Source organism: Hevea brasiliensis, chromosome 8 (assembly GCF_030052815.1).
Source record: "Hevea brasiliensis isolate MT/VB/25A 57/8 chromosome 8, ASM3005281v1, whole genome shotgun sequence".
Classification (NCBI taxonomy): domain Eukaryota; kingdom Viridiplantae; phylum Streptophyta; class Magnoliopsida; order Malpighiales; family Euphorbiaceae; genus Hevea; species Hevea brasiliensis.
The window spans coordinates 11,519,813-11,538,836 of NC_079500.1; the positions used below are offsets into that span (position 1 = coordinate 11,519,813).

Consider the following 19,024-nt stretch of genomic DNA (forward strand, 5'->3'; position numbering starts at 1 on the left):
TATTTATAATTTTATGTACCAATAATTAAAAATTTTTGTCTCAATTTTTATGTATTTACAACTGGCTTTTAAAGTTAGCAAGTAAGCCATAGGAATGGGCAGTATTTGTATTGGACATGCATGAGTAGAAGAAATAAATTCTCAACATCCTTACAATCCGTCTTTTACAATGTTGCAGTGGTATTGCCTTTGAAACTGCCAACTCAAATAGTATTTTTGGTGTACATAAACTGAGTTCCTCAGTTAATGTGACAAGTCATAAATGTTGCTCTTGAAACCACAAACTAAGATGATATTTTTAATATACTTAAATTATAATTAATACTTAATGTGACATATCATAAAATTGCTATTTCAATTAGTGGTTTTATTACACCACATTATTTTAATAAATAGTTTAAATTTTGCATTACAATAGTAATAATAGTTTTTAAAATTGCATTATTTAAATAATTAATCCTCCAATGAATAGCCGACGTATTATTAAAATAATGATGAACTCTTCTACAAAATATGATGATCCCACTATAAAATATGATTTCTTAATTAAGAAATTTTTGATTGTTTGGGTGTATAAAATAGTTTACACTTTGATGCAACTAAGAATTTTCCTTTATACATATAGGATTCTAATGTCTTATTAGCTGGGTGGTGCAAGTTTTTCCAATAAGACATGCAATGAAATCCACCTAAGTTGACTCACATGTTTGTGTCATGCATGACAAAACATTTGGAGATAAATTTTCAGAAAACTACTATATAAGGACCAGTCCAGGCTGAAAGTGCTATCCAAGCCTGCAGTGTGAGTATCATTAATCAAAGCACAAACAGGCTAGTAGATGGCATTGGAGGCCTTGGAAGAACTCCCTCGTTCTTACCCTCATCCTCCTCCTTCTCCTCCTTCTACTGCTCCTCTTGCAACACCTGCATGGAAGTACGAAGTCTTTCTCAGCTTTAGTGGCAAAGACACCCGCGATAAATTCACAGACCATCTTCTTGCTGGTCTATTAGGGAGACAGATCAAGGCATACAGGGATGACAAAAACCTGCAACGAGGAAGTCTCATTACAAAATCACTTCTACGAGCAATCGAAAAATCCAGGATTTCTATCATTGTCTTCTCCAAGAATTATGCTGCTTCAAAATGGTGCTTGGATGAGCTTGTAAAGATTGTTAAATGTAACCAGCTCTTTGGGAGCATTATTCTCCCTGTTTTCTACGATGTAAGCCCTGACCATGTTGCTAAGCAAACAGGTCCTTACAGGAAAATCTTTCGCGAGTATGAAGACAAGTACAAGAACAATAAGCAGAGGGTTGAAAAGTGGAAGGCTGCTCTTAAAACAGTAGCAGAAATAAGCGGATGGGACATGCCAAATTACAGGTAACTCTTTGCAAACTATGAATCATAGTACATGGAGATTAGAGATTTGAATCTGAGTAGATTGATGAACTGGTTTAATGATGATCTGAACTTAAAACATTTTTTTTTTTCCTTTTTACTACTGCTGACTCTCTCTATATATATATAATCCTTTTCTTTCTCATTTTGCAGATCTGAAGCAAAGTTAATTAGAATAATTGCAAATAAGGTATTGCGTAAACTGAATAAGGCATCCCCAAGTGTTGACAAGCAGCTAGTCCAATTGAATTCTAAAGTGAAGGAACTGAATCTTCAGTTATGTGAAGAGTGGGAGAAAGGCAATATAAAATTTTGTGGGTTGAAATGGAGTAGAAGGATATGGCCGGATAGTGCTATGGAAACCAATCTGAAAAAGAAAAGGTTGCAAAACAAACAAGTAGATGTAATTGTTAATGAAGTGGAGAAACTAGAACAACTAGTATATTTTGCTAGAGAGCAAGACTGGTTTGGCCCTGGAAGTAGAGTCATCATATCATTTGGCGATCCGATTGAAAATAACATGAAAGTACTTCATATAAATTTTCAGGGTCCGACCAACAGAGATAAGAAAATATTCCTAGATATTGTATGTTTTTTCGAGGGGATGAACAATATTGAAAATGCAATGAGAACTTGGAATAAATTACTATTGGGTAGTGGTCTCCTAGTAAACGTCGGGATGAAGGTTCACATCGATGAATTTACAATTTCTGATGATGACAATCTATTGCTACATGAGCATAGAACACTCAACATTTTGGTAAGCTAGCTCCAACCTAAAGCTCGGATCTTTGTCCTTTTTATTGCTGTAAGGTGGCTTCATGAGAAATTTTAGAATAACGTCTTTATTATAACAATTGATTCTGATGGGTTTTATGGAAGTTCCATTATAATTAATGGTTTATACATACGTTGATTGAATGAAATAATTTGAGAGTTGAATTTTTTCATTCCACCAACACATTTTGTGTTTAATTGTAGGAAATAGATTATGAAGTGTCCCCTGAAAAGACCAAGCCCAGCAAAGCCGCAAACAAGATGGATGGTACTACACCGAAAGAAGATTTTCCCCAACAGGAAATAGAGAAGGTATAGATTTTCACTCTAATTACCAGTCCTCTACCAAAACAGAAGGAAAGGTTTTGTTTTTTTTTTTTTTGTTTATGTTTTTTTTTAATCTTTTACTCTTGCTCTGATAAGCTTGGACTAGAAGCCTCACATTTCTGAAGACGAATCTAGTATATTAAAAGGGCTATGGTTTGTGACGAAGTTGCTGTGGTTTCCACTCTGTTTAACTAATTAGACAATATTTAATAATCGAAAGAGAACAAAGAAATACATATAATTCCATGATCAGCTGTTCTTTCTTCAATTTATGAAAACTTTCATTTAAGAACCATAACTCCTGAAACGGGAATTTTTTTGATAAGGTTCCTCCATCTCTCATGGAAAAGCAAGAAGAATTAAAGCCAAACGGGTTTTTTAAGATTCCAAAAGTTGAACTTTTTCATGAAGAAGATGTTCACAATGAAGCAACAATGGCGAAACCAGCTGTTGCTGAAATGGAGCTTCCTGCACACGCTGAAGAAGATAAAGAAGAAGCCACACCTCTGTCCAATGGCCCAAAAGCCCCAACGGTAAACCCCTTGTGATCGTCTCATCCATTTGAAGTCTTCAATTTTCCATTATGAACTTTTAGTCTAATATTACATTCGCTTCCAGGTACCGTCTGGAAATGAAATTTCAGGATACAGACCTAGCCCTGAATCTTTGCAGCAGCAGAAACAAACATTAGGAGAATACTTAAATATGTCATTAGAAGCTATCCATAAAGCTGAAGCGTTTAACGACATTGAAAAAATTGTCAGCACCTTGACTCATCATTCTGCTAATTTATACGAGAAAGCAAGCCTGGTAAAGCTTATGCATCGTTTAGCAGAATTCAAAGGGAGTGTTCCTGGCTCTATGGCCATTGCAAAGAGTACCCAAGCTCAAAGAACATCTCTTTTCAAGAAGTCTAGAAAGCTGAACAACAGTCTAGCTCAACAACAAGAAAAGCTCCGTTCTACAGAGGCTGAGCTTTCCAAGATATCTAAAGAAGAGGAAGAACTAGAGATCAAAATTCAGAACTTGATTTCCAGGAAAGAAAAGCTGCTAGAGCATAAGAAGTTCACTGCACTTCAATTGGAAAACATCAATAAAATGGAATCCAATAATCTAGCAGAACAGAAGGTGCTGGAGGGGGAAATCAAGCAAGCAAATGAAAACTGGTATAAGGCAAAAGAAAAGCTAGCGTTGGCCAATGCAATCTGGAAATTGTTCAACGAATGCATCGAGTTATAAGTTGAACAAGTATCTTCACTTGAGCAAATATGGTTTCCTTTTAGTTTTAGTCTGCTTCTTTTCATTGGGTTGCTGTACTAAGTAATAATTAAGTACCTATTGCACAAAAAAAAAAAAAAAAAAAAGAATGAATTCTAACTAGTTTCTTTACTTCTAAAATGATCTGTCATGTCAAATTGTTTCAGAATTCATTACTTCTTACTATGTTGGTGCCCTTGTTTTCATCTTTATGGCCAAGCAATCAAAAAATGAATTTCAATCCATCAATCCCACAGGCAAGAACAAAATCAATAACAAATCTAATAAGTCATAACAAATTCAAAAGAAAATATCTCAACAAAATCACCAACGCAACATACAAATGCACAACACAAATTGATTCTAATAACCTGAAAACCCAGATGCAAAGCAAAGGGAGAGAAGGACTGAAGTGAAGTGCGACAAGTTGGGACGGGCACAACGCGAAAACCCATTTCTAGCCTTCGGGATTGAGGCGGGACTTGGGACAAGGCGACTAGTCGACAAGTCACGGAGGAAATGGAGCCGACATCAGTGCGACTGGAATACTAAATTTAAGCCCTCATTCACAAGGAATAATTATGGTGGAAATCTGTTAATACATATGGGATATTATCACTACCTTACCCTATAATTTTTTCATTTATAAGAGTGTGATATATAATTTAATAAATTGCTTCATAAATTATTGTGGTATAATTTTTTTTATATTTTATTATATAAAAAAATAATATCAACTTTTTACTTAAACTTTTTTAATTTCAACTATACATTAAAATTTTATTTTATATAAAAATATTAATACCTATTTAATTTTTTTTAATATATATTTTAAGAATTTAAAAAATTTTGAATTTATAATTTCAGACATTATAAAACCCTACTTATCATATTATATATCTTTAAAATTAATTTATTTAATTAATTTTTTTATTAAATTAAAAAGAATGAATTATTTTTTAAGATTATATGAATATATATATATATATATATATATATATATATATATATATATATAAATAATTATTCACTAAATATTATTTATAAACATTCCTTATTATATTTAAAATCAAAGAATTTTAATAATATTACTTCAAAAATCACCACATGGCATATTTATTTTTTAATTTTATTTATTTTTTATTAATATACGTTAAATAATTTAAAAAAAATAAAAATAATATGCAAATTGAACAGCTCCTCTTTCCCTCGCATTCTAGAGTTCAAAAATAAGACTACCAGAGCCACAACTCTTACGGGGACATCTTGCAGAACATATCGTCCTCATCATGACGATCACCCGAACTCAGGTCCTTCGATCGGCATTAATCACAAGGAAACACAGGCAAAGAAGCCACTCCCCATTTATGACTTGGCTCTTGAAATCTTACGGAAAGAAAGATATCCTCCTCTTTCTCCGCCTTCTGTTCCTCCTCCTGCCTTACCACTGGTTCAACTTTGTATGATGTTTTTCCAACATCATATGATGCTGATTTTCCACCTCTTGCACCACAAGAGGATCAAACCGCAGGCATTGTCTCTCGACCTTTTGTTGAATGAATAAACACGAATAAAGAAATCAAGATTGCCCTGCGCTCACAACTCTCTCACAAGCTCTTGCAAACTCTGGGCTTTAAGTCTCTTATAAGCTATGGGCTTTGAGAATTGGGCTAAGAAAAGCATTCAGAAAGGATTTTAAGATATGGGCTGAGCATTTAGGAATTTAACTTCCACCCTTAATATTATACTATATTTTAAATATTACGTCACTTTTTATAATTAAAATAAAGTAAATTGGATTTTGATTTGTTTTATTAATAAATTTTAAAAAGTAATATAAATTCTAAAAAAAAAATTTAAATAATTTAATATAATTCAGAAACCTAAATAAAATAAGAGAAAAGATATACTATTAAAAAATAATCAAAGAAAATTTTAGAAGTTCTAATTTTAGAAGTAGTCTATCAATTTTGGCCTATGTAGCACAAAAACAAAAACTCAAATATGGGCAAACGTAAGAACGGATATGAAGAAATAATATTTTAAAAAATATAAGAAACGGAAATGTGGAAAAATATGTAAATATAAAAAATATAAGGGTATATTTATAAATATTAAATAAAATAAATATATGAAATTAATTTAAAACTAATAAATTTATTATATTAATAATTTAATTATATATAACTTATCACTATTAGTATTTTTATTTATTTTTATTGTTAATATTAATAGTATCGTTTAATTTAATTTACTTAATTTTTGAGAAAAAAATTTAAAATAAATATAGTACAAGTAGATAGGACAACAACTTGTTATTTTATTATAATCTATTATATTTTATTAAGTTTTGAAAATAAAAAAGAACATGAAAAGAAAAGAAATTAAAAAGAAAATAAACTAAGCACCGATTAAAAGCCAAGAAAGTATATGGCATCATCCTTCCTACTCACTATGAACATCATTGATGAAACTCATATCACTCTCGACACCGGCGAAGCAACTAATTGATCCAAGAAGTTCAGACACGAGAGAAGATGGGATTAACGATGGATTTTGCGGGGAGAATTAACAAAAGCCAAATAGTAAGATAGGAGCCATGTTCTACAATAGGAAACACGTTTTCATATTTTGATTTTTCCGAACATGACCCCAAAGTGTGTCTTGGGCAATATCCTATCGTTTTCGTTTCTAAAAAGGTGAAACGCTAGTGATTGGAGTTTTCATATTTCATAGATTTTAGCTATTGTACTAAAAAGTTACACTTTTGCAATCATGTTCAAAAAAATTTTTAAACACTTATGGTGAGAGATTCTGAAAAATTTTAGCTCATTTTGATAAGTAAACATTAGTTTTTCAGTGGATTTTCTCTCACATCAAGTATACAAGCCTAAAAATACCTATAAAGCTAAATTTCATTTTATCTTCAAGCATTCTAGTCTTGTTAATCTTTCTTCTTAGACTTTGAAAAATATAATATTTGATCCTTTAATCTTTAATGGCTATGGATATTTTGAAACAAAACACTAATATTATTTTTCCATTGTGATTTTGCTCATTATCAAAATCACAATGAATTAACTGTGGCTGTTCTAGTAACCAGTATAGAGGAAGTTCAAGCTTACACCAATTCATATGCAAGAAAAAAAACATAAGAAATTCACATGAGAGAACATCAAAGAAGAAGAGTTTGGATTGCAAAGTAAAGGGGCTCTCATACTGCCTGTGATGCAGAGCTTATAGAATATGCAATTGCTTTGATTAAACAGCGTGTTACTAGAGATGTGGAGAATGCTCCATGTTGTCCATGTCTAGCAGTTGCCATCCACTGTCTTTCTTTCTCCAAGATCAAGTGCTGACAATCCATCAATTATCAATATGCATTTTTTGAAGAGTTATAATTAGATTTATAAACAAGATATACAAATATACATTAATAAAATTTATCAGAAGGCTTAAGGGTTTTAAGAGAGATTATTGGGTGCACCATTCAGTCTAGGTTTCCTTAGAGTTGGGAATGACCAAAGATATCTTGTCATATATATAACTAATTAAGATAACCAATAGGACTTGTAGTGTCTTTGAACCAAAAGACAAAGATAACAAAGCCAAAATTCGATTCTTTCATAGTGTGGGAGTTGTTAAAACATAAATAACTAAGCCAACAACCTAAAGCATTTCCTCCAAATTAACTACCCACATGCTTCTGCATTGAAAATAACAACATAAGGAAATCTACATGAAATGGAATATCTCGAATTTTTCATCACAGTTAAAGCATAACCCCAAGGACCTGCATTTCTACATTTCATCCTAGGTGAGTCTTTTCATGGCTGTTGGAATAGTTTTCACTTTCGATGGCGCGGTGGTCTCTGTTAGGAATCGACTAGTCATCCGCGTGGTTCTCCATTGACGCTGTAATTGATCATCTCGCATTCGGGCGAGGTTAATGGCTTCCTTCAATATCTTAGGTTTGAACATTTTTATCCCATCCGCAATTTCTGCTTTAAGCCCTCCCATGAACGTCCCCACTAGAGCCTTCTGTGTCCATCCTTAGACCTTATTGCCCAATCTTTCAAATTCCTATTGATAGTCACAGAGTGAACCTGATTGCTTGATTTTGGACAATTCTTCATCAAAATCTTCAGAGTCAGTAGGGCCAAACCTAGTCCACAGTTCTTCCTGGAAGACTTGCCATGTTACCTCTCGTCCTTCCTCTTTGTAAGTTTGTCGTAACCACTGCCACCACTGATTCACCTCGCCGCCCTGATGGAAAGAAGCTAGAGGTACTTTCTGGGAGTCAAGGGTGCCCTGGTATTCAAAGAACTGGTCCACTTTCGTGAACCACTCCGTAGGATCGTCTCCTGTGTATCTGGGAAATTCTAATTTGGCTAGTTTCAAATTAAAGGCTGTCTGTCCTCCTTCAAAAAAAGCTACGGGATTCATTTTTGATAAGGTTAATATGTGGGGTGAAAGAACTAGTGGTGGGTTCAGTCTGGTTACTCGAGTATAGATTAGTAAGTCGGATACCTTATTGATTGCCATGTCCAAATTTTGTAGTTTGTCGTTCATACCTTCCTCCATGCGGCTGACACTGGATTGGAGTCCACTTAATCTAACTTCCATATTTTCAATTCTCTCTTTGTTGGTGGCCATAGCTCTGATACCAATGATAGGTCCCAGTCAAAGCTATGAAGAATTTGAGTCTAAGTTGTATTCTACTTCGAGTGAGAATAAACCACATATTGGAATTTGGTAATAAACTTATCTTTTCATTCATGACTGAAAAGGATTTAAATACATAAAAGAAATTAACAACTACCCCCCCCAATTTGTCAGCACATATACTCTAAGAAATAGGATCACATCTTTGAATTAAAAACAAACTTCAAAAGAACAGTTAAACCACTGCTCAAATTCTATTCCTAAGCTGGTAAGCTTGAGAACGTGTCCCAGTCATCCTGCAGAACTGCTGCATGGCGTTGCATGGCTATATGCTCCACGTTGCATATAGTTTTCCACGTTAATTCTTTAATCAAGGTAGTGATGATTCTTCTTAGGCACACATTGGGAACTACGTGGCATATCATCAACTAATATGCCCTATATTCCCCGACTTTAACACAAGACATGCTTTTCTTCTGTTTCTCTCTCTCATACGATCACTATTTTCTTATCCGATCATATATTCATTCTAACCATATCATTAATCTTACCTCTTCCAAGCACTTCATTATTTGCTCAAACACCTAATGTCTACCCTTGGTTCAGGTTTCCAAGACCCAACCCCCATTGGATTCCGATTGGATTTTTATCCGTATTATATCAATTTCCATCATGGACATACAGATCAACGATTGCTCATTTGTGGCTATTGAAGTAGTTCACTTTTGTAGTTTTAACTGTGATTTATATGTTGTATCATTCAACAATTCCTGAAGTAAAATAGTTTTAACTTTCAGTTTCCTTCATTTTCTTCTTTAATCTCAACTACCAAAACTCTGGTTAGAACCCAATGAACTCAGATCCTAATAGAAGTCTACTTCTGCACACTACATTAACTTTCAACTTAACAAGATTATACTGCACATCTCTTCATACATAATAATAGCATTGATGACAACATATATGAATATATGCTTGGGGAATTATTTAGCCAAAGATATTACCCTAATAAATTAACCCCCCTCACCCCCCATTCCTATATGTATGTGCTTAGGTAAAGTAAAAGTTGGTACTCATTTTCTTATTCTGTCTATTATAAAATTCTGTCAAGTCTTTCCTTATAAATGGATTACCTCTAACTTAGGTATTGGAGGGTCCCCAATAGAAACATTTTTCTATTAGTCAAGACCACAATAGTAAGCTTGAATAGACTTTCCCAACTTTTACCAACACTTGAATTTCCTAAATACATATTGGCATTCATGAATGTACCCATCAAAAGTATATCCAGATTCAAATAATCATACAAATTTATCTTCATTGTTACTGGTTCAAATAGCTAATGATATATGGTCATGACCCACCATTCTTTTTTGCTGGTAAACTACTAGACAAAAGGATATACATATTACATACCTATGCTCCAACTTGATGGGTTCATTATAAACATAAGTAAACATGCCAACCTTGATAACAATCTTTCACAACCACCTATCACATTGTTTTGTTTACATGCACCCCTGCCTTGTGGGAGCTCCATGAATTGGATTGTCTAACGTTGTGAGTATATAACCAAGCACCTTACTTTCCCTTCTACCCATCCAAAAATTAGCATTTAGTATTTTAGAGTTTAAAGGTTTCTTCCTTTATTTCCCTCATAAATTTCTGTTCTTACAAACTAACAAGATGGTCAGTGCCAAGAAACTTCTGAAATTAGCAAGGAAATGGCAGAAGATGGCTACTATCAGGCAAAGAAGAATCACGTCGCCACGAAACATGGGAAGTATAAATACAACCAGTTGCAGCACATCATCAATGGCTGTGAAAGGCTATTTTGTGTTGTACTCTGCAGATCAAAAATGTTTTCTTCTTCTCTTGGAATATCTTAACAATGAAATGATTAGAGAGCTATTCAACATGGCAGAAGAAGAGCTTGGATTGCAAAGCCAAGGGCCACTTACACTACCTTGGGACGCAGATCTTAATTATGGAATACGCAATTGCTTTGATCAAACAGAATGCTACTAGAGATGTACAGAGAACACTGCTGGTGTCAATAGCTAGCAGTTGCTGCTCATCATTTTTCCATTTCCAACATCAAGCAACAAGCCATCAGTTACCAATTTGCAGCTTCTGAGGAGTCACAATAGATTCATAAAGATGCACATACAAGTGGGCAATTTATTTCATAAAAAATACAAAATATTTTCTTCTGCTCCTACCCAGTTATTATCACTATCCATAATTTTCAAAATCACTGTAAATGATATGTGTTGTCTAATAAATCATCTGACACATATGATTTTGACATCTGGGAATCAGTTTAAAATGCAAAACAAGAGATTATAAACCAAAATTAAAGTCCGAGTTATCATTGACACCACTTTCCCAAGAAATTTCCAGATACAATTAGAAATGAACTTTGACTCCATGGCAGTGGAGTAGTATCTAAAGTTACACTTTCCAACCCCACTAGAAGCCAGATAAAAAAGACAACCACCCCTGTTGTGGTGTAGATTTTTGTAATTCTTGGAAAAATATCTAAATAAGCATACTTCATCTTGGCTTGCATAGTAGTAGTAGAAGCTCTTGACGGATGCCTCTTTGGGCGTGATGTTGGTGCTTCTGATGGGTTAGTTTTTCTTCTCTTTGTTTCATTTTCATCATAAGCTTTATAATTGCTAATTTTTCTTCATTTAAGTTTGAATACCAAATTTGAATTAAGAGAAAAATTCTCTGAATTTTTTTTATCACCATGCTCTTATTCATCTATAGAGCTTTAATCGGTTGGTGACACCAACGCCCCCAGCAATTAAGTTTCCATGGGAGGGAAAAGTTTCCTTTATTTAAAAAAAAAAAGTTAATTATAGAAAATCCTAAGATTTGTCTTAAAATATATTTTAATTTTTAGTAATTCAAAATTAATAATTTAATCTTTACCAATATTAACGAGAAATAAAAAAAAAAAGAATTAAAGTGTTTTAAATTATAATAATTTTAAAATTAAATATATTTAAAATTTTAAAATACTAAAATATTTGAAACATCAAAAATCAAACTTTAATAAAAAAAAATCATAATCTTACAATATCGACTAAGTGGGAAGATATAATTTTTTAAAACAATAAATATCAAAATCTATACTAAACAACAAGAATTTATTATTATTATTTTCAGAATAACCCCATCGAAAAAAAAAAAAAAAAAAAGCCTAGCATACCCCTCTATCTGCCTACTTTCACCTGTAGTTTAGTTACTTGAGATAGAACAGTATTCAATCTAATCAATCATCAAAAACAAATTCAATTTCATGTGCTTTTACCTTTTTTTTTTTTTTTGGTTCAAGCACTTTCTTATATCTATTTTGTTGGATATAGATATATGTCACACCTATGCTCCACCTCCACGTTTTGATTGTCTAAACATAAGCAAACATACCCACCTGTCAATCAGCCTCTCACAACCTTCCATCACATGGTTTTGCTTCTCATACATCCCTGCATTGATGATCAGTGCCAAGAAACTCCTTAAATTGGCAAGAAAATTGTAGAAGGCAGCTGCTTTCCGGCCACGAAGAATCGAGCTGCCACAAGCAATGGGAAATACTGATACAACCAGTTGTAGCACATCTCCAATATCAAAAAAGGGCCATTTTGTTGTGTACTCTGCTGATTAAAAACGTTTCTGCTTCCTTTAAAATATGTTAACAATGAAATTATCAGAGAGCTATTTAACATGGCAGAAGAAGAGTTCGCATTATCAACAATATCGACAATGGATCGACTCACATTGCCATGTGATGTAGAATTTGTAAAGTACGCGATTGCTTTGATAAAAAAGAAAGTTACTAGAGATATAGAGAGAGCATTGGTGATGTCCATAGCCAGTAGTTATTGTTTATCTTCTTTGTATTTCCAATGTCAAGCAACAATCCACCAAATACCAATTTGCTGCTTCTAATGAAGATTTCTAAAGATGCATACATAAGATTGTACATTGATATATAAACCTCTAAAATTTTGTTATTACCAAGTGATCTTTCTCATGAAAAATAATTCAATCACTTTGTATGATATGTAGTGTCCAATAATTCAACCATACATGTTTAGACTGCATAGCCAAATTTGCACAACCCTGCCAGTTCTCAGCAATATTTCAGTTAATATTCGGCCTAGATTCTCTTGTTGTGGTTCACATAGTCTGCAGACTCATGAGCCAACATGGCATATATATCTATTTCGATGGTTAACTACTTGGCAGAAGGACATACACGTGTTATACCTATGCTCCACCTTGAAGTGTTGATTTTCAATTGTAAGCCAACATACCCACCTCCCAAACAGGCTCTTACAACCACTATGACATGGCTTTGCTTCCCATCTATCCCTACACTGTGTGAGCTCCATGAAACAGGCTTATGTCTAGCCTTGTGATTATATAACCAAGCCACTGCTTCCTTTGCATTCTACCCATCACAAGATTAGCATTCAGATTACGCATAGATCTTTGCCTTTCAACAAGATGATCAGTCCCAAGAAGCTCCTCAAATTGGCAATGAAATGGCAGAATAAGCAGGCTGCTATGAGGTAAAAAAGAATCACATTCCCACAAACCATTGGAAACACAAATATAAGCAATTCCTGCACAGCAAAAGCTGAGAAGGGTTATTTTGTTGTGTACTCTACAGATCAAAAGCACTTTATGCTTCCTCTGAAATACCTTAAAAAACCAAATCATCAAAGAGCTATTCGACATGGCAGAAGAAGAGTTCAGATTGCAAAGAAAAGGACCTCTCACATTGCCATGCGAGGCAAAGCTTATGGAATATGTAATCACTTTGATCAAAGAGCAGGTCCCTAGAGACGTAGAAAAAGCATTACTTCCATAGCTAGTAGTTTTTGTTCTTCGTCTTCGATTTCCATACCTTAAAATACCAATTTCTAACTTCTGAAGAGTTTATGTACAAATCATATTTATCAGAAACTTTATCCTTTTTGTTGCACACCAGGAAGCATGTAAATTACAAAGAAATAAAATAAACATACAAAACACTAATATTTACGTGGTTCATCCCCTCAATATAGAACTACATCCATGAGCATGTCATCTTCCACTATCCATAATAATAAATCATGTTACAAGCTTAAGCTATACTACCCATTAACTCAATTACACCTAAGATAATCCACACTACAAACTGTTCATGTTAAATATATTAGTTAGTCCTCTCAGTCTCCTCTAGACATGACCCAATATATTTACTACTACAACTATTTTTACATCACAAAGAGTGTCTTCAACTGTATGGGAAAGAGCTTCCTTTTGAATTTTATGCCCTCTCTCCATCATAGCCCGAAGCCACTTCGGCGACAGCTCACTCCATGAGCTGAAAGCCAAATAATTTTTTCCACCATTCTACTATTTATAGTATTAATACCATCAACCCTAATCTGATTAGAGTCCCACTCAATTTAGAAATAACACTAAAATAAGAGTTTTAATCTATATAGGAAAAGACCTCTCTCTTCAAATCCCACTAGAATTTTGAGTCATAATTCTAACACTTTTCTTTTATTTATCAATCCATATTTAATAATAATTAAGCGGAAAAACCGGGTGTGAATTCTTATCTTGCTCTTCTCTAATTCTATCAGGCGAAGGAAACCTGTTTTTACTTGATAATGGTCTAAACAATCAATATATATATATATATTGACACACACTATGATGCTCCACCAGTGAACAACACATTCAGTGATTGCATTGTCCGTAATGTGTCACCAATCCAATCTTATCTCCCTTCGTCTTATAGCCATGGCTTTCAACCCATCTATGGATGTGGAGATCAAGTTTGTTATAGTGAATGCATGGAGATGTCCACCATAAATAATCATCAATCAATGCCAGCTGAGAAACCAATTCCTTCTCCCACTTGTTCAACCTTTCTATGGATGTGAAGATCAAGTTTGTTATAACGACTGCATGGAGATACTCACTATTAATAATCATCAATCGGGGCTAGCTGAAGAACCAATTCTTCCTCTCCAATCTGCTACTGAGAATAATAACTTAGAATTGGGTACTCAACCTAGCACTTCAAGATCTGCCTACTCCTATTGTAATGTCTCGTGATCATTCTTCTTAAATTTTATTGGGATGTAGATTGAATATGAACATGTCTTTAATAAATTCTCAAATTTGACCCTTTAATAAAATTTTTAATATAAATTTAAAATATTTTTATTTATTTATTGAATCAATTAAAAAAAATATAATCAGTTGACATTGTAAAAACTTTTAAAAAAATATATATATCTTTTATTATTATAGCTAAAATGAAAAAATTTAGTGGTTATATTTTTTAAATTTCACTTTTAATAATAAATATAAATTTAAAAATGCTCAAATTATGAATTAAATTTATTAAAACATACTAATATTTAAATATTATATCTATTATTAACTTATTAAATTATTCAACTGTTTATGAAGATGCAGTACAAAGAACAAGAACAAAGTAGCCTGAAGCTAATAAGACCCAAAGTAAAACGACAAATTCTTAGGTGTACTCGGTGTACATGCACCATCTCTTACAATCATGTAAGAGGAAAGCCCATTTTTTTGTGACAGAGGAAGCACTCTTTTTTAATTCTCCCAATGTATCTAATAATTAAGCCAACAAAACGGTGCATGCAAGCAGGACAATAAATGAAACAGTGCATTGCACCAACAAAAACAAGGCGCAACTAGAACTCTCTACGGATTGCAGAATCGTGTAAAAACAATCATCTATAAAACATTTAAATGACAATGATAACTTTCTAATTTCCCTTGAAAAAATATGTGAATATCTAATTCAAATCAGACAAAATTAGCAGCTTTTAGCTGTGATCAAATCCTCCAATTACAAATGATTCCCAAATTCCTTTCTTCATGGGTACCATTTCCAACCCCATGATAAACATCCCAAATGTCTATACAAAATGAAAAATAAGCTCAATAATTGAACATAGATAGATTAGATTTGTTAACAATCAAAAGAGAACACATGAAACCCAAAATAAAAATTGAGACCTAAGCCATGGCAAGCCTTGATATCCAGATGCAAGTATAATACCGGAGCATCTTCCCCCTGCCGAGACTTTTCTTTTTTTTTTTTTTCACTTAGTGTAAACCGTGTACATTCCTAGTTGCATAGCCCTGAAATTCCACAGGATTATCAATATGAAATCACCAAACCTCGGTGAGGAACTTTTGTTCAATTTATGATAGCTGCACATTGTCTTTTAAGATGGTGAGGCATCAATCGCCAATTAGAGTAATAAAAAAATCTTATGAACAAATATATATGTATGCATGTGTGTGATCTCCATGCTGACCCTAGGGTCTTTATATGTAGCTTCTGATATATAAACTTCACAGCCAGATCTCTGAAAAAAAAAAGTGAGGCAACGGACGGATAGTTACACAATTTTAAATGAATAGATAATTAAGAAAGGGTATTGAGTCTTAAAAGGACATATTAAATTAAAAATTCTAACTTGGAAGCTGATATCGCAGGAACTTGCTCTCCATTCACAAAATTCCAAGGCTGTGGCATGGCTAAAAAATTCAGAACTCTAAGGGGTTTGTGAGTTGGGAAATCTAAAGTGAAATACGGATTCAAAAATGCAACGATTTCTTACGAACTGATCAAAGATATTATGATTATTTGCTAAGAAATTCCAAATGTTCAGTTCCAAGATCCATAAATAGTATCAATTTTTGACAAAGCCAATTCAAAAACAGAATAAAATATTATATAAATTTGAATCTTCTCATTGAACTCTCTTATATATTCATGCTTGGATTCTAACTTCTTATAGATATGAATGCCTTCTTGGAAGTAATTTTTGCTGCAATAACAAACAATAAAAGATAACTGGTTGGATCATAGTAAGTAATAACTATGATAAAAAGGTTTGTAATTTTTAATCTCTAAAAGAATTTGATAAGAAGCGGAATTTGCCCTTTGTTGGTCTCTTGGTGAGTCCACCAGTGACCTGTGTTGAAGATGATCATATCAGCTTCATGGTACTTGGTAGAAATTCCTAGCCAGTTGAGAATTTCTCATAAAATCATCACCAAACAAATTAATTTCCTTGTTTTATTCATTAATATGAAAACAATTATCATTATTATTATTTTTTTTTTTTTTTTTTTTTTTTTTTGCAAAGACCAAAGGCAAACAAAAAGCACATGCATGCTTAGACCAAAAGAGCAAGCAAAACGAAATGGGGAGAGAGACTTCAGCGTGTAATTATGGTAGTAGGGTATGCAATGTGATACTTGATCTTCCAAAGTTCAAAGGATCCGTCAACAAATTATATTAGCCATCCTTCAGTGGTAGATTTTCCAAAGCCATTGCTGCTCTAATATATGGGCAGCTCTGAATGTTTATCAGTGACAGATTCACTGCTTCCTGCACAACAATTTTTTCCCATCCAAAATGTTAATACCCACATACTTTCATTTTAATGCATTTGAGTAAGAGAAGAAAAGGGATATGGGGGCTTACCTTTTCATAAATATGGCATTGCTCTTCATGTGAGAGATGTGGATGCTCTGTCAGGACCTTGGGCTTGGCAGGTAAACCGATTTTGACCCACTCATTTATGAAGTACTGGGCAACACATAAATAATGAATTTAGAAATTGGAGTTATTGATCATATTTATTAGTAAATTTTCTATAGCCAAGTAGATTATATATATATATAGAACCATCCTTTGGAAGTTTCATAAGTGTGTCTATCCCACCATAATTGCTATGTCCAATAATCAGGATGATTTTCTACTCATAAAATTCTCTTGTATTTAGTAATCAAAAGAAAAAAGGAATTGGAAAGCAGAATAAATTATTGGGTTAGTATCCAAATTGTATTGATTAATGAAAAAATTTTGATTTGATGGTGGATATATAAGCTTACTTTTAAATATTTCACAGCATATTCAATGCCTGCTCCAACACCAGAGTACCTCAACCGTGGGAAAAGAACCCAAAAGTTTTAGTTACAGAAAACATGAATAATTAAAACAACATATATGGATTAAGGATTGGATTATAAAAAAGAAAAGGAAGTTTTAATAAAAACCTGGTTAAATGCAGGAACCAGTTTAGCAATGTTGCGGATCATGAAGGCTTCAACAGGTTGGAAGTCCAGAAAGACCATGAAACTCCAATTCTAGAGAGCAGAAACCCATCATCCACCTTTGTCACTGCAGGTATAATAGTGCATGAACATTGTCACCTAGCATCTAAATAATGGTGTGCTTTTGATAGGGTAGAGGTATCTTGGTAGCTAACTAAAGTAAACTTCTTCAGAAGTTTTTTATATCACATGTCAATTAATGAAACTAAGATTCCATAACAAAAAGAAAGACATTGTTTTGGGTCCAGTCAGTCAAATGGTGTTCATACCATTTGAAGAAATACAGAAACCCAAACAATCCCTTTCTTCTTATATCACCCTCAAGCACTACTTAGAGACAACCTAGCCTCACTAAATCAAGCTGTCAACAAAAATTCACTATGATCCATATTAAAGACCCTGAATGACTTTAATTTCTACCATACTGCCACCAAGAACTTATAATAATCAGTAAAAACATAAAACAAATGATTCAATAGTTCTAATAGGAATCTATATTAAAATTGCTGGGCTCAAACAAATTAAGATGTCAAAAGAAGGTCAGCCTAACAGAAATTGCTGCCAATCAATAATCCAAATATGTAGGGCATTGAGTTGTCAACACATAAAGGGAAGTATGAATCAGCATTGGAATTTGGAACCAGCACCCCCTTATTTTTCAGCACATCTAAAAACCATCACCATTATGACTTTTTTGGAGCTAATGATCTAATAGTTAGCTACAACTGAGATTTTACTGAAAAGTGCATCATGTTTGGACAGTTTTATTATTGAATTTATCTATTTTAATCTTTATGGGCATCTAAAAAAGCTAAAAGCAGTTAAAGAAGAACTAATCCTTCTTCCAAAAGGATTAAAAAGTTGTAAATCCGAATTATGGTAAGCCTTTTCTAGTTACAATTTGAGTAAATGACTTGGAAGGCAATACAAAAAAATCAACAGATACTGTTAAGAGCAAGTAAGATAAGCAATTCAAGAAAATATGCCCAAAATAAAATCCACATCAACAAATTAAAACCATAAATTGTAAAGCAAAAAGATTCAATCATGCTTACTTATAATTACTTATAAGCATGCTTAAAAAAAATAACAGTAATTTAACTATTTACATGCAATCATGGGTAAGCAACTATTACCCATCAAATCAAGGAGGAAAAAAACCTACTTTAAGCACGAAAAGAGTAGAAGGAATTGCTATCTGAACAAAATGTAAATGGCTCGTAGGAAATGAAGGCAAAGACCTAAAAAGGGGGAGAAGAAATCGTCCTAAGAAAGGAAGAAGAAGAAAACGGCAATCCATACTATCAAACGGCGCCGTTTTGCGATAACCGCATATGTGAACGGAATGGGAAAAGGCTGTTGCGTATGGACAAAAGAGAAAGCGTTTTATAGAACGTCACCGTTTTATGA

At 33.3% G+C, this 19,024-nt stretch overlaps 1 protein-coding gene, 1 long non-coding RNA gene and 1 pseudogene across 4 annotated transcripts; 2 read left to right on the forward strand and 1 right to left on the reverse strand.

The window, feature by feature from the left end:
- Window positions 1–778: 778 nt before the first annotated feature.
- Window positions 779–3,870, forward strand: LOC110642168 (uncharacterized). The gene is made up of 5 exons (XM_021794116.2): window positions 779–1,381; window positions 1,553–2,159; window positions 2,381–2,488; window positions 2,830–3,036; window positions 3,122–3,870. Exons 1-5 carry the CDS (start codon window positions 840–842, stop codon window positions 3,740–3,742), a joined length of 2,085 nt encoding a protein of 694 aa, XP_021649808.2. The 5' UTR covers window positions 779–839; the 3' UTR covers window positions 3,743–3,870.
- Window positions 3,871–9,934: 6,064 nt separating this feature from the next.
- LOC131182483 (auxin-responsive protein SAUR68-like) lies at window positions 9,935–10,996 on the forward strand (annotated as a pseudogene).
- A 4,228-nt stretch (window positions 10,997–15,224) lies between these two features.
- Window positions 15,225–18,913, reverse strand: LOC110642196 (uncharacterized). Of its 3 annotated transcripts, none has more exons than XR_002492399.2 (4): window positions 18,780–18,913; window positions 17,393–17,681; window positions 16,983–17,087; window positions 15,225–16,886 (listed from the first exon to the last, which is right to left on the reverse strand). It is a non-coding gene; the product is annotated as an uncharacterized LOC110642196 (long non-coding RNA). The 3 variants fall into 3 exon arrangements; XR_002492398.2 differs by having other exon boundaries at window positions 18,751–18,911; XR_002492397.2 differs by having other exon boundaries at window positions 17,393–18,895.
- Between the last annotated feature and the right edge of the window lie 111 nt (window positions 18,914–19,024).

Bases quoted from the DNA above. Each gene is read 5' to 3' on its own strand.
- LOC110642168 (XM_021794116.2), top strand. From the start codon at position 840: ATGGCATTGGAGGCCTTGGAAGAACTCCCTCGTTCTTACCCTCATCCT. The intron at 2,160-2,380 runs GTAAGCTAGCTC...GTTTAATTGTAG, and splicing joins ATAGAACACTCAACATTTTG to GAAATAGATTATGAAGTGTC. The intron at 3,037-3,121 runs GTAAACCCCTTG...ATTCGCTTCCAG, and splicing joins ATGGCCCAAAAGCCCCAACG to GTACCGTCTGGAAATGAAAT.